At 38.3% G+C, this 14,359-nt stretch overlaps 1 protein-coding gene across 1 annotated transcript; it reads left to right on the forward strand.

The window, feature by feature from the left end:
- The first annotated feature begins 3,889 nt into the window (after positions 1 to 3,889).
- LOC119536628 (olfactory receptor 4D6-like) lies at positions 3,890 to 4,847 on the forward strand. The gene is given in 2 exon segments (XM_037839469.1): positions 3,890 to 4,168; positions 4,170 to 4,847. Coding segments are annotated over 2 exon segments (957 nt in total).
- The last annotated feature ends 9,512 nt before the right edge of the window (positions 4,848 to 14,359 follow it).

Consider the following 14,359-nt stretch of genomic DNA (forward strand, 5'->3'; position numbering starts at 1 on the left):
TGAGTTTTTCTAATATTAAAAATCAGAAAGCATTTTAAATCATTTTTAAAAAGTAGACACAATGCAATGTCTTTTAAAAGTAAAAACCACCAAAATCCAGTTGCCCACAGATAATCCCTGGTATTACGGTGATATACATCTTTCTAGACTTTTACTTGGCTCAGACATTTTCTTCCAAAATAGCATCAGATGATATACTCAGTGCTTCAAACTGAAATCTTTTCATGTCTACAAATATATATTATCAATTTGAATGGCTGCAAATACTGTATTGTACTATTGTACCATAATTTATTGAACCAGTTAAAAAATTAGATACTAATTTTAATTCCAATTTCTTCTAAACGTCACTATTCTAAACTTTCTTTCTACTTAAATAAAACATTAAATTTATTAACTCCTTAGCATAAATTTATTAACAATTTAGAATAAATTCCTAAAATATAATTTCTGGATCAAAGTTTAGATACATATTTCCAGAATGACCCCAGAAATTTTGTTCATGTATATACTTCCACCAAACACAGAGGGAGACACGAATCTTCTCAATGTTTTTCAATCATTTAGATGAGGAGTGATATCTCATTGCAGTTATAATTTGCATCTCTTTGATTCATAGTGTGATTGAACATCTTTTTATATGTTGGCTGACCAATTGTATTTCTCTCTGAATCATGGCCCATCTCTTAAAGCATATTTATCTGCTACTGATTTATAAGAGCTCTTTATATATCAAAGATATTAAACCTATTTTATATTGTGTTTTAATGGATATTTTCTGAGTGATTCATTTATAACTTACTTATAATGTCTTTGAAACATGAAAGCTTAACATTTTTATTTAGTCAAATCTAATAATCTTTGGTGCAATGCTTAGAAAGTTCTGTACACCAAAAATTATAAAAATATTTACTTAATGTTATTCTAATATTATAATTGTTTTTTTTTCTATTTATATTACTAAGATTGCAAAATCTTCCTTGGTCTTTAATTTCTATGAAAAGTTTAAAAGTTTTGCAATCTATTTCATCTCAATGAATGTATCTATAAAAAGAAATCAAACATTCAAACACAATTAGAATTATGCTGTTCCTTTGCAATACCATAATCATCAGTTAAAATTGGAAAACTAACATACCATTTCACCTGGTAATTTCATTTCTAGGAATTCACCTTAAAGAAATCACAGATACACATGAAGGTGCATTTACAAATTGTTGAGTTCAACATTATTTGAAAATAGTATTTAAGGTCCAACTAGGCAAACTCAAGAGGACAGCTTATGACTTTTGCAGGCCCCATCCCCTGCACATTCTACAAGCCTATAGTGCCACTCGCCACTCCTGGTCTCCAACCCCTCTCAACCCCTGTTTCCCAAGATGTCACTGCTGATGTGAATAGTACCCAATTCCAATCTAGCCTTCATAATCAATGACTTATTCTCAGCTGATTCCCCTGCCCCTGTGAAAACCTACCTCTACCCTAGTTATCAATGTAATACACATTCCACAAAGGATTAGGGATATCATGCCATCAACAACAACAAAACAAATACAATAAAACAACAAAATGTAAAAAAGAGACTCCTAAGACAACACTTGAAAACAATATGAAGTAGGAAATTCAGCCACTCACATGGTTTTGAGTGTCATGGAAGCCAAAATAAAAATCACGATCAGTTACATGGTCCTCATTGTTTAAAATGAGGAATCTTATTGGTTTCCCAGGGGAGCTCCCCTGCACTGGGTTCATATGAGGATACAGAATCATTCCCACTACCAATATAATCCTAAAGTAGAGGCAATCTTCCTTGTAGACTCCTGTATAAGTCAGAGTTCTCCAGGGAAACAAAACTGACAGAATCTTAAGAGATGTGTTATAGGACTTAACTCATCCATCTGTGGGTATTGGCAAATCCAGATTCCATAGGGCAGGCTGTGAGTTGGGTACCCTGATAAGTTGATGATACATCCCCCCAGGAGAAGCTGACTGATTGAAGTAGAGAGAGAAATTCTTTCCAACCGCTGAAGTCATCAGTTCTCACTTAAAGGCCTTCAACTGATTGGATGAGACTTCAATCACTGCTGAAGAAAATCACTTTTTGCTTGTAGATGTAATCAGCTGTAGATGCAATCAACTGACTTATGATTCAAATCTGTCCATGAAATACTCTCACAGTCACAATCAAGCCTTTGCTTCCCTGACCAAATAACTCAACACCATCTCCTAGTAAAGTTGACAAATGAAATTAGCCACCACAACTCCCTCAATAAAAAGGAATAACATCATTTTAATTATATTATTCCATTTGCATAGCTGTCAGCTATGTGCTAGGTGTCAGTGAAAAACTACGGATTACCAATTCTAGGGAACATGTTATCTGATGCTGGCATATTAAAGTAGGATTCTTATTAAATGTATATAAACAGAGCAATTAAAAAGGCAATCCACTTTGCCCATGAAATAAATTATTTCAATGACAGGAATATCAAAAACAAATTTTTAAATAGAGAACATTTTTAAAAGCATTTCTTTATGTCTTAATCCCCACAAATTAAACCATAAGATACACTGAACTTTGTCAACTAAAAAGGGAAATATCAAGACATAGGTTGTTTATGGAATGCTTTATTGTGCTGTATTTCAAGGAAAGTTTTATAATCTTTTTCCTTGTAGACTGCTCTCCCATTTCTTACCATATTTTCTTCAGACATAATTCCATTGCTTTGAATGCCAAAACTGTCTATAATGTAGAACTGGATTTTGGTCATCTCAACCATTTGAATGTTAAAAAATTATCTGGGGTGTGAGCATCTTTGGGATATACAGATATTCTTATTACAGAGTTTTGTAGACTGACGGCTGGATATCTGATTTGAAAAGCTATTTTGTAATAATGTGGCAAAATAGTAGAAAATCATCAGATTTGAATCAAATAAGCCTGGTTAAAATCCTCTATTTTTCACCCATTCATAGTTCATTTCTGTAAACAATAAAGGTCCTCCTCTGTTGTGCTCAAAATGAGGAGGGTTGGGCTAAGTCACTTTGAGGTCCAATGAGGCTTTAGTGAGTTTGTGATATTTTCATGTGTCCTGAACAAAGACTGCAGCTTTACACTATAGCAAGAGGCTTGTTTGCCCACAGTAAGGTCCACATTTACCAGAGTGCCAGGCAAGCATACTTATGAGGGCCCAATTCTTCTCTTCCTTTAAGGGAGAAAGCCAGGGTTAAGTAGTTGGGCTACTTAATTAACTATTTAGGACTTACCTACCCCTTATAATTCTGGTAAACTGCTATGATCGAATTCAGCCCCTGTGACTCCCTGATCTGACAGAATGGTGCAGTGGCAAGACCCCTAGAGTCAACTACTTTGGGTTCAAATCTTCAATTTGCCACTTATACACTTGACAATCATGCAGCGTAGGCAAGTCATTAACTGTTCTAACTACTGCTTCCCCATATAAAAATTGAAGATAATCACAACCACTCTATAGACCTAACAGAGACACCATAAGAACCGAGATGAGAGAGATTGCAAGTGAAAGCCCTTGGTAGAGTTTAAAGCTTTGCATGCATGTGAAAAAGTTACTCCTACAGGATAAGCCATAGTCAAAACAGACCACAGTCCATCCATCTCCCTCCAGTGTGAGTACAGACATAGGATCCATGAGCATGATGGTTCTTCCTGTCAAACCAAGGTCTTCCCAATAGGAAAGAAGAATCATCAGGATAATTCCCAGAACACAAAGGGTAAGATTCTAGTCCAGTTTTCCTGAGCAGTCACAATGCTCTGGATGCTGAGAGAGCCTCATGATGATAGGTGATAAATGATGCTGGTGCCTTGTGGCACCACACTCCTAACTCTAACATAACTTTTCCCCAGGTAGACATGGAAGAAGGTCATCCCCAGAGCAACCACACCACTGTGAAGGAGTTTGTATTTTTGGAACTCACTAGCTTCTGGGAGCTGGAGTTTTTCTTGTTTGTGGTCTTACTCTTTGTATATGTAACAACCGTGTTGGGCAATGTCCTCATTGTGGTCACTGTGACCTGTGAGTGCCACCTCAACACTCCCATGTACTTTCTTCTATGGAACAAATCAGTACTGGACATTGTTTTCTCATCCATCACAGTTCCCATGTTCTTGGTAGATCTTTTGTCAGAGAGAAAAAACCATCTCCTATAATGGCTGCATGGCACAGATCTTTTTCTTCCACTTTGCTGGTGGAGCAGATATTTTTTTCCTCTCTGTGATGGCCTATGATAGATACCTTGCAATTGCCAAACCCCTCCACTATGTGACCATTATGAGGAGAGAGGTATGGATGGCCTTCGTGGTGGCTTCTTGGGTAGGGGGTGGTTTGCATTCAATTGTCCAGATAATTCTTATGCTTCCACTCCCCTTTTGTGGCCCCAACTTCCTGGATGCCTTCTACTGTGATGTGCCCCAGGTGGTAAAACTGGCCTGCACAGACACTTTTGCTCTGGATCTTCTCATGATCTCTAACAATGGGCTAGTGACCTTGCTGTGGTTCCTCCTACTCCTGGGGTCCTACACCGTTATTCTGGTGATGCTGAGATCCCAATCTAGAGAGGAGCAGAACAAGGCCCTCTCCACCTGCACCTCCCACTTCCTGGTGGTGACTCTCCACTTTGTCCCTGGTGTCTACATATACTGCCGGCCCTTCGCCACACTGCCCATGGACACAATTGTATCCATCAATAACATGGTCATCACCCCCATGCTGAACTCCATGCTCTACACACTGAGGAACCAGGAGATGAAGTCAGCCATGAGGAGACTGCAGAGTGGGCTTGGGCCTTCTGAGAGCAATGAACTGGGGTGAGGGAGTCAGGCTGAGACTAGAACTTTAAGACAGATTTAGTTTTCTCAAATTTCTAACCTAAGGGCAAGAGACAGATAGCTCTTTTCTCTGTGCATCCTCATAGCCATTCAACTCTATTAGAGAGGATATAAGAACAAAAGGAAGATATGAGATTGAACAATGTGAGCTATCAGGCTGCTGGACTGGGGAGAAGTATGGGGTATAAGACTGAAATCAACATCCTAAATCCCATTTTGGTGCAATGTGTGATTCTCATGCCAGCATACTTTGCCTGTCTATAACCACTTTTAATATGGAAATAACACTACCCACAAGGTTGTCATGAGGATGAAATATGATAACTGTTATGAGAATGGTAGTTGTGAAAGTCAGCACTGTTCCTGGCACTAAGCAAGTGTTCCATCCATATTCCCTGTTAATTATCCACCTATTCCTAAACATATATACAGAATATAGATGTATTTATTTATATAACATGTTCTTTCTTGTGACTTGTCATTTCCAGTCATTTGTTAAAATCATTTATTGATTTTTTGCATTTGGAGTCTAGAAACCTAAAATATTTCACCAAGTAGTGAAAAGAAAAGGAATAACTTAAGTTGTGTTAAGCCATATATATATCTGTACATGGACAAATCTATACCTAGACCAAGAATTTCTTATTCTCAGGTACATTCTACTGATTTGCCCACTGGACTTAGTCTCAAAAAATCCTTCCCTTTCTCTCTTTTTCTATTTCACCCCCAAGGCTTTTATAAACTGGAGCAAAATTATATATAGTATTCATAGATAATTCAAGGCAAGTCACAGTAGCTCAAATAAAAGTACATAAAAAATATCTTTTCACACACTCAAGGCCCATTTTGTGTACCAGGAGAGAAAAGAAACATATCATTTTTAGGGTCATATAGGAATCACCATTGGGTCTGTGTAAGTAAGAATCCACCCCTTTTCCTGGGAAAGATTCCAAGAGAGTAGATAGAGAAATGATCAGTCTCCTCTCTCTAGGCTCAGCTCAAATTCCGTCCTTCAGCTTCCGTGGCCATTCAAAAATTCAACAAGAAGAGTAACGAAGCTCAAGAAATTGCAACACACTAAACAAATTTTTGCAAGATGTAAAATTGTAATTCATTCATATTCTGCCAAGGAGATCCCAGAAGTTGACAAAATCTGTCATCCTCTATGCATGCTATAAGACAGAGACATTGTGTTAAGACTCTGAATCATATGACACTGCTTCTCCCCCTTTTAAAATTATTGCCCCCATAAAAGGACTTCTTAGATATTTTTTTCTTGATCTTCAATCCATGAAATTTGAATACCACAGATATGGTATTATATGGTATTATAGCCTTGAAGGGCCCCAACCATTGCCATATTTATTTTTTACCCCAGAACCAGTGGTTTCCCCCTTGGGATGATATCACCTTCATTGAGAATACATGAGTATATGACATTAGATGTTTCCACAGAGCAATTTCCTCAAAACTCAGAGAATCATAGAATACATGGATGATTTATGTCCTCTGTGGCCTTTCAAGAATTTAGAAAGCAGAGAAATGTGGATGTCTTCATGTGTATGTACGTGTGTGTGGTGTGGGTGTATGCATTTGTGTGAACTTGAATGCAGTAATGACTTGGAGACTGCTTAATAAATCCCACTGGGACTCCAACACTACCAGCAAAATGTCCATTCTGTTTCCACAGTCACATCCAATAAAATTCCCTTTGCTAATTCTTGTATTAAGATTGGGCCTGAGGGACTAGTGCATGTAGTGGGGACTTTTTGTTACTGGTCAAAGAGTCATGACAATGTGGCTTTTTCCAATGTGAACACTGAAAAGAAAACACTGAAGTCTGGTATATCCAATCTCCAGAATGACTTCACCTACCTTCAAACATGATATTTCCCCAACAATGTATTCACTGAGTCCCAGAATCAGTTGATGTGAATTCATGGCTGGATGCTGAAGGATTTCGGTAAAGAATTACTGTGTGTGAGACATTGTGAGTCATACATGAACATAATGAGCACTAATAATGTAACAGGAATGTAAAATGCTGAAATAATAATTAAAAACTTTAGTGACAGAAAAATAAAGAAGTGGATGTTAAATATTGGGAAAGGGGAAGATCTTCAAAAGAGAGAGAATTCTACAGAAATAGTAAAAGAAAAGGCAACTTGTGTTTGATAGAGCAGTTGAGTTGCATATAAAGAACAGATTTTGTTCCAGCGTAGATCATCCGTGGGGTCAAGAAGCTCTTTCTAAAAACTGGGAACATCCTTAAAAGCATGCTTTTAACTCCAAATTACCACCAAAAGTGTGACAGTTCCAAAGCCAGGGCCACACCCACACATTACTGATGACTCACTGGGTCCCCCTTCCCCTTGCCCAGAGACAGCCCTGCTTGCGGACCCACTGACCCAGCACCTAAGCTTCTTGTCCAGTTGATCAAATCACACAGGTTTGTTGAACAAAAATAAGAAAGAGTTCAAAGACAAGCCATTCTTTTATTGAATAGCATTTTAAGTTTTGTAAATATCTTTATAAATAACCCTTAGTGAAAGACAGGGCAGATCTTGTTTTTACGGGAAAGGGAAAGGAGTAAAATGTATGGAGTGCCTACTATGTCCTGGGTACTTCACAAACATTATATTTACTACTTACACTACCCAATGAAGTAAGTGTTATGCTTCCTAGTTTGCAGAGGAAGAGACTGAAGGAAATTAAAGGACATGCCCATGGCAAGAAAGGAGAAAGGGGCAAGATTCTCACCTAAATATGGCCTACCCAAAAGCTCTTAACATCATCCCATACCACCTCACACTAGACAGCTCCCACACCTTACATCTGAGAATATGAGATACAGAGAAGCAAAGTGACTTTCTCAGGGTGAGAGAGCTATTTTATAGGCTGAATCCGAAGACAAATATCTGGCATCACTGAGACAAAGTCAAAGGAAGAAGCAAAATATTTTCTTAGCCCTTATTCATCATGGCCCCTCTCACTCACCCATACTCCACTACCAGCACTTATAAGTCGTGGTGTGCACTTTTTAACTATGTTTATTCATTAATTCAAAATCAGTTGTTGAACTTCTACCCTGTGTCCAGAATATGGTAAGGCTTTGACAATATTAGGATATGTGAAACACTAAGCAAACAAGATGAACTTGAGGTTTAATAGGGAAGCTACACTGAACTCAGACACAGATGTAAGAAATTGCGTGAGATAAACTCATCGGTGCTAGAAGGGAAGTCAGGGTAGGGAATGATGGAGTCACAAATGAGGGATCAGTTTGAGAGTGCCAGGAAAGATTTCACAGAGGGAGAGCCTGAACCTGAGTGTTAAAAGTTCAGTGTTTGCCAAGGCAAATGGGAGATTCTGAGAATTAGAAGGACATGGCAGGCAGAGGAAACAACAGGAGCACAGATGCAAGGCTGTGGACCAGCAAGAATTTGCATAAAATTTGAGCCCCTAAAACAGAGGATCAAAGGAATCAGGGCACCAAATAATGTCCAAGATGGAGCAAAGTCTCAAGTGCTGTAAAAAGAAGTTTAAACTATATTCTGTAGACAATAGGAACCACTGAAAAGTATCAAACAAATGAATAAAATGGTCCCATTTATGACTTATAAAGACATTTCTGGAAACAACAAAGAGGATAAATTAGAGGAAAACTAGACCAAAGGAAAGAAGACCAGTTAGGAGATGACTGTAACAATCTAAGAACAGATGCTAAGGGCTTAACTGAGGATGGAGAAGAGAGGATAGATTGAGAGAAGTGCAGAAAATAGAGTTCTTTGGAGAGTTTTTAATAAATTGGACTGGTTTCTAGCAAGGCGAGTGGCTCAGTAGCCTTTTGAATGAAACATGCTACCTGTTAGTGCATGCTGTGTAGTTGACTGTGTCCTCATGGACCAAATGAACTGGGGAAACAAGACAAGTAGTCACATTCTCCAGAGCAAATGTTAGGCAAAGTGCTATTTTGATTTATTTATCCACATAATTTCCCAAGGCACTCACCTTCCCAAGATTGTTTTTACATAGACCAAGCATGGTGCTTCCCAGCTCGGGGCTGATTTAGGGACCTTCTATCTATACAGTGGCGCTACCTGACTCAGACAGAAGCTTAGGCTGTGTATGGACTTTTTCCTCTAATGCTGAGCAGCTCAATCACCTGTATCACCATTGTAAGTCTTTCCAGAAATTACTGGAGTGATGTGGATTGGAACATGCATTGTGCTTAAAGTCAAAGTCTGACTTCACCGCTAGCTTGCTGTGTGACCTCCTACCAATCACTTAAGCCTCTCAGGAATTTATTTTTTATTTCTCCTGAATTGATCCTCAAGCAACAAAAGGTTACTTACTTCTGACTCAAATGGGCCAAATATAATGAATTGAAAAATGTCTCAGTTGGATCTGCCATTTCCTTTCCAACCATGAGAGGAAATTTCAAAGGGAGGGAGTGAGGGAGGGGACATTGCTTCCATCTTGAGCTGGTGTGAATGTACTGATTTGTACTTCATCAGAAAATATACAAATCCCAAGCTGAACAGACAGTGCTTAAATTTTATAGGAAGGTACTGTACTTCCTGCTTCTCTGTGGTAACCCTGGATTTCATGTCCTTTATGTATATATGCATGCCTGGACCTTAACTGTCTTGAGGAACAGAGCTGTCTCCATCACCATCATTCTCATCTTTATGTTAAATCCCATGATTTATCCACAACCCCTGAGTATTCATGGAATGACATTTTAGAAAGTAAAGGTAAAACTTGTGATTTCTTAAAGATAGTAGAAGGAAGGGCAATAGTCTGAAATAACCTCAGAGCACTGGCAGAAAAATTTATTGCACTTAGGTGTGCAGCAGCTTTCAAAATTATACAATGGTATTGAAATTGATTCCTATCATGTTGTTACTGAAAGGCATCTGAGCATTTATTTAGCCCAATAGAAACAAAGTGGAACATAAATAAAATCAGACCTTCCCTGCACACTGGAGAGGGCAGTAGGAAGGCCATCTCCACATGCACTCCCATATCACTGTGCCCTACATCTATGTTTATTCTCAGCCCTCCACTGCCCTCCCAATGGGCAGAGCTGTCTCCATCACGTTCACTGTCATCATCCCTGTCCTGAACTCCATGGTCTACACCCTGTGGAACCAGGAGATGAAGTCATTTATGAGGAGACTGAGGAGAAGTCTCATGGTTTCTGAAAGAGAATATTCTCATTATTGATTGTGGAGCAAGGTGCAGTGTATATTTGAATTATTTTCTTAAAATATTATCTGTCACATATTGGGACCCATCCATGCACAGAAATTTAGCTACAGCAGGATGGCAGAGGCACAAAGGGTCAACAGCCTGGAATGCTGGTTGGGAATGAACACCAGCAGGAAGCCAAGTAGCAAGAACATAGTCCTTGAAGAGGACAGCAACTGACAGCAAGCAGTGCACAAAGGTGAAATGTAACAGGAGTTTTTGAATGTCCAAGCAGTAGGATGAAAGAGCTGTGATTTCTAGTCATGTGATAGGCAACAAACTAGCAGAGCTCCAGCAGCAAGATCCCAGTTCAACAAAAGTTATCCTATGACTATTTACTGGGCATGTAATGTGTCCCAGCCCCTGTTGGAAGGCATTCTTCTCTATAATTTCTGCCTGGTCAGTGATTTTGGACCTTCTATTTAATCAACTCACTTATAAAATACACAGTCACAAACCCTACTACCATTCAATATATTCAAAGAGACTTAGGTTGTAAGGATTTCTTATTGCCTCTCACTCCCTATGACTTTGTCAGAACTGATTGTAACCTGGAACTTATACAGCATGATTCTGTAAAGTCCCAGTATATAACTTCAGAAATGGTAAGAATGTGGAACTACCTGTTCATATCACTGCCACTTATTTTCAACTAAGTGCAAAAAGAAAATGTGATATCCAGTCTGTTCTGGTTTGTTAATGTCACCATTATGCAAAATACCAGAAATGGTTTGGCTTTTATAAAGGGGGTTTATTTGGTTACAAAGTTACAGTCTGAAGGCCATGAAAATGTCCCAATGAAGGCATTAACACAAGTATACCTTCACTGAAGGAAAGCCAGTGGAATCGGGAAAACCTCTGTTAGTTGGGAAGGCATGTGGCTGGCATCTGCTGATCCCAGGCTGTGTTCCAGCTCCACTCAGATCCTGTGCATTCTTCAAAGTGTCTCTCTTGGCTGCAGATGCACTGAGTTCCTTCTGTTTGTCATCTCTTTTATATGGCTCCAGTGATTTAATTAAGACCCATGCTGAATGGGCGGGATAACACCTCCATGGAAATTATCCAATCAAAGGTCTTGCCCACAGTTGATTGAGTCACATCTCCATGGAAACACCCAATCAATAGGTTCCAATCTAATCAACACTAATGCATCTGCTCCAACAAGATTGCATTAAAGAACATGGCATTTTGGGGGACGTAATACATCCAAATCAGCACAGAGTCCAATAAACACTTATTTTTCTTATGTGCACTTCTTTGCCCTTTCTCTCACCATATTGTATTAAAATATTCCACAAAAACTTTAAATTAGTAGATCTAATTCTACTTAATATTCTCAATATCTAGACTAGTGCTAAGTAAATATCTAGACTATCTAGAATAGTTCTAAGTAAATATCTGCTGAATTTCTGAATGGAAAGAAATGAAAGCTTGTAGAAAGTTGATACCAAATTCCAGTTAATCTTCATTTTTAGTATTTAAACTGAATTAACTTCTTAAACAGATACTTCCTTGTGGAAGCCAAAGGTAATGGAAATGACTAAACCAGAGCTTACTCAAGGCCTTAGTATCCATGTTGGTCTCCTTATGAGGTCACCAAAACATATGTTGGAACCCAAACAACATCCTATTGCATCTACACAATAGAATGGAAACATCGCAGGGTAAATGAATGCATATTCAGAAACCCATTCATTCAGAGTTCCAATCAGTGTGTGTTCTGTGCTCTTCCAGTACCTGGGATACTTGAACCAAACATAACCACAAAGAAGAGGGTGGGACTTATTTACTCTCTCTTTCTCCTGGATCCTGTAACCTAGTAAGCCTGAGGGAAGAGAAAAGAGAAGGGGTTCACTGAAATATAACTAAAGGCTGGGAATAATAATACAGGACCACATTCTCTTACTTTTGGAATTCAGAATGTCTTAGATTTAAAAAAATAATATAGGGCATGTACTATATATTACATCATTTCTCCCATGGGGAGTAACTCTTACTCAAAGACTTTAATATCTCTTGTAGGGAAATATGTGAATATTCCCTCTAAAAACAATAATTTAAAACTAAGCATAACTTCACATTAATTCAGATCAGATTTTTTAACAAAAATTATTAAGGGGAGGACAAATTTTACTTCCAAATGTGTTTTTTAAAATCTCAGCATTCAGTTTTTGGGGATTTCAGAATGACTGGCAATAAGAAGGGATTGTGGTGGGCAGAAGGATTGATCTTAAAGATGCACATCTCCTAATCCCCAGAACCTGTGAATATGCTATTCCACTGTGTTTTAGTTTCACAGAGGCTAAAACAAATACAATGCAATGGGTTGGCTAACTAAACAAATGTATTGGCTCACCATTTCAGAGGTTAGAAGGCTTGCTTCCTCCAAGGGTCATTATCTTCTGGCTGGTTGGCAACCTTTGGGGTATCTTGGCTTCTCTATCACATGGCCACACACATGGTGGAATCTTCTTTCTCTTCCTGGGTTTGTTGACTTCCAGCTTCTGGCTTGTTTCTCTGCAGCCTTCTCTACAACGCCTCCATTAATAGGATGCAAGACCTATACTGATTCAGTTGAGCCACACCTTAACTGAAGTTACCTCATCAAAAAGTCCTATTTGCAATGGGTTCACACCCACAGGAATGGATTAAGATTAAGAAATGTTTTTGTGGCAAACATAATTCCAAGCCACCATACATAGCAAAAGGGAATTAAGGTTGTAATTGGAATTAATGTGCTAATCAGCTGACCTTATTATTATCTGGATAAATTGAATGTAATCACAAGCATCCTTAAAAATGGAGGAGAGACACAGAAGTGGAGTTCAAAGGATGCAACTTTAGAAGTACTTGACTTGATGGCTTTGGAGATGGAAGTGGGCCATAAATCAAGTAATGCTGACAACCTCCAGAAGAATAAAAAAGCAAGGAAACAAATTTTACCCAAGAGTCTTCAGAAAGGAATGCAACCCTGCCAACACCTTGATTTTAGCCCAATGAGATCTGCAGCTGACTTATGACTTATGGAACTATAAAATAATTTTGTTACTTTAAGCTGATAAATTGTGATAATTTATTACAACAGCAATGTGAAACTAATGCAAGGGTGATGCTTCAGTTGGAGATGAAGAGTCTATAGAAGCCAAAGAGGGAAAGGAAAAGAAAGGTAAATGCTAGAAGAAGGGACGAGAGGTGAGGAGACCATTTCTTCCAACCAAGGGAGTGTGGCCACTTGCTTCTCCCTAGGACCTGGGAATGAGAACTACACATAGGCACAAATCTTGAGTGTACATGGACTTGGCTATAGAAGCCAGTTACAACTGTCACCACTTTAGGACTAGGACATAGCACTTGAATCTGAAGTAAAGGTTCTAATAGAACACCTTCTGAAATTCTATGTGTAATTGATTAATCAACAATAAAACCATTTGATACCAAATAAATTGCTCTCACATTTTATGAAAACAGACACAGAAATGGAGTTTCAAGTATTTTGTATAGCAACCACACTTAACATATTTGAAGATGCCATCTGCTATGCAATGTTTAAGTTCGTGGGCCAAGGGCTAGATTATGGTATCCAGTTGCTTCCTCAAGTATGCATTGGCCTGACTGTTGCCGTGACAGTATTTAAGTCATTTGTTAATTGACTGCAATTACAGCTGATTACATCTACAATCAATACAGGAAATTGCCTTCAGAAATGAGAAAAGTTTTATCCAAACACCAGAAGGTCTTAAAGCAAGAATTTCAGCATTCAGAAAGAATACTTTCCATCTCTCCACCAGCCAGCAAGCTTCTCCTTAACCAGAGTTCCCAAATTCTGGCCCACGTTTCAGAATAAGGAACTGCCAATCCCTGCAGTCAAGCAGCCAATTCTACAATAAATCTCATAATATTTGCACGTATATACTTTCACTTCTATTTCTCTGGAGCACCTTGACTAATACACACTGTAAGATGCATGTGACACTTTAATAACATCTATAACATCTATGTAGTGAAGCATGAAACACTAGCATGCTACATGTACACATTCAGGGATATCTGAATTTTCAGGGATTATATCAAGGCAAGAAGAAAGGTAGGAGGTTTCAGGAATTTAACTTAATCTGTAATATTTTTATTTTTAATTTCTATTTCATGAATAGAGAAAATTGAATAATGCCTTTAAAAATAATACATGTTATTTTACTCAGGGGGTCTATGCTACCCTCCTTCAGGCTGATCTGAGCATCATCT

Source organism: Choloepus didactylus, chromosome 6 (assembly GCF_015220235.1).
Source record: "Choloepus didactylus isolate mChoDid1 chromosome 6, mChoDid1.pri, whole genome shotgun sequence".
In the NCBI taxonomy this organism is placed as follows: domain Eukaryota; kingdom Metazoa; phylum Chordata; class Mammalia; order Pilosa; family Megalonychidae; genus Choloepus; species Choloepus didactylus.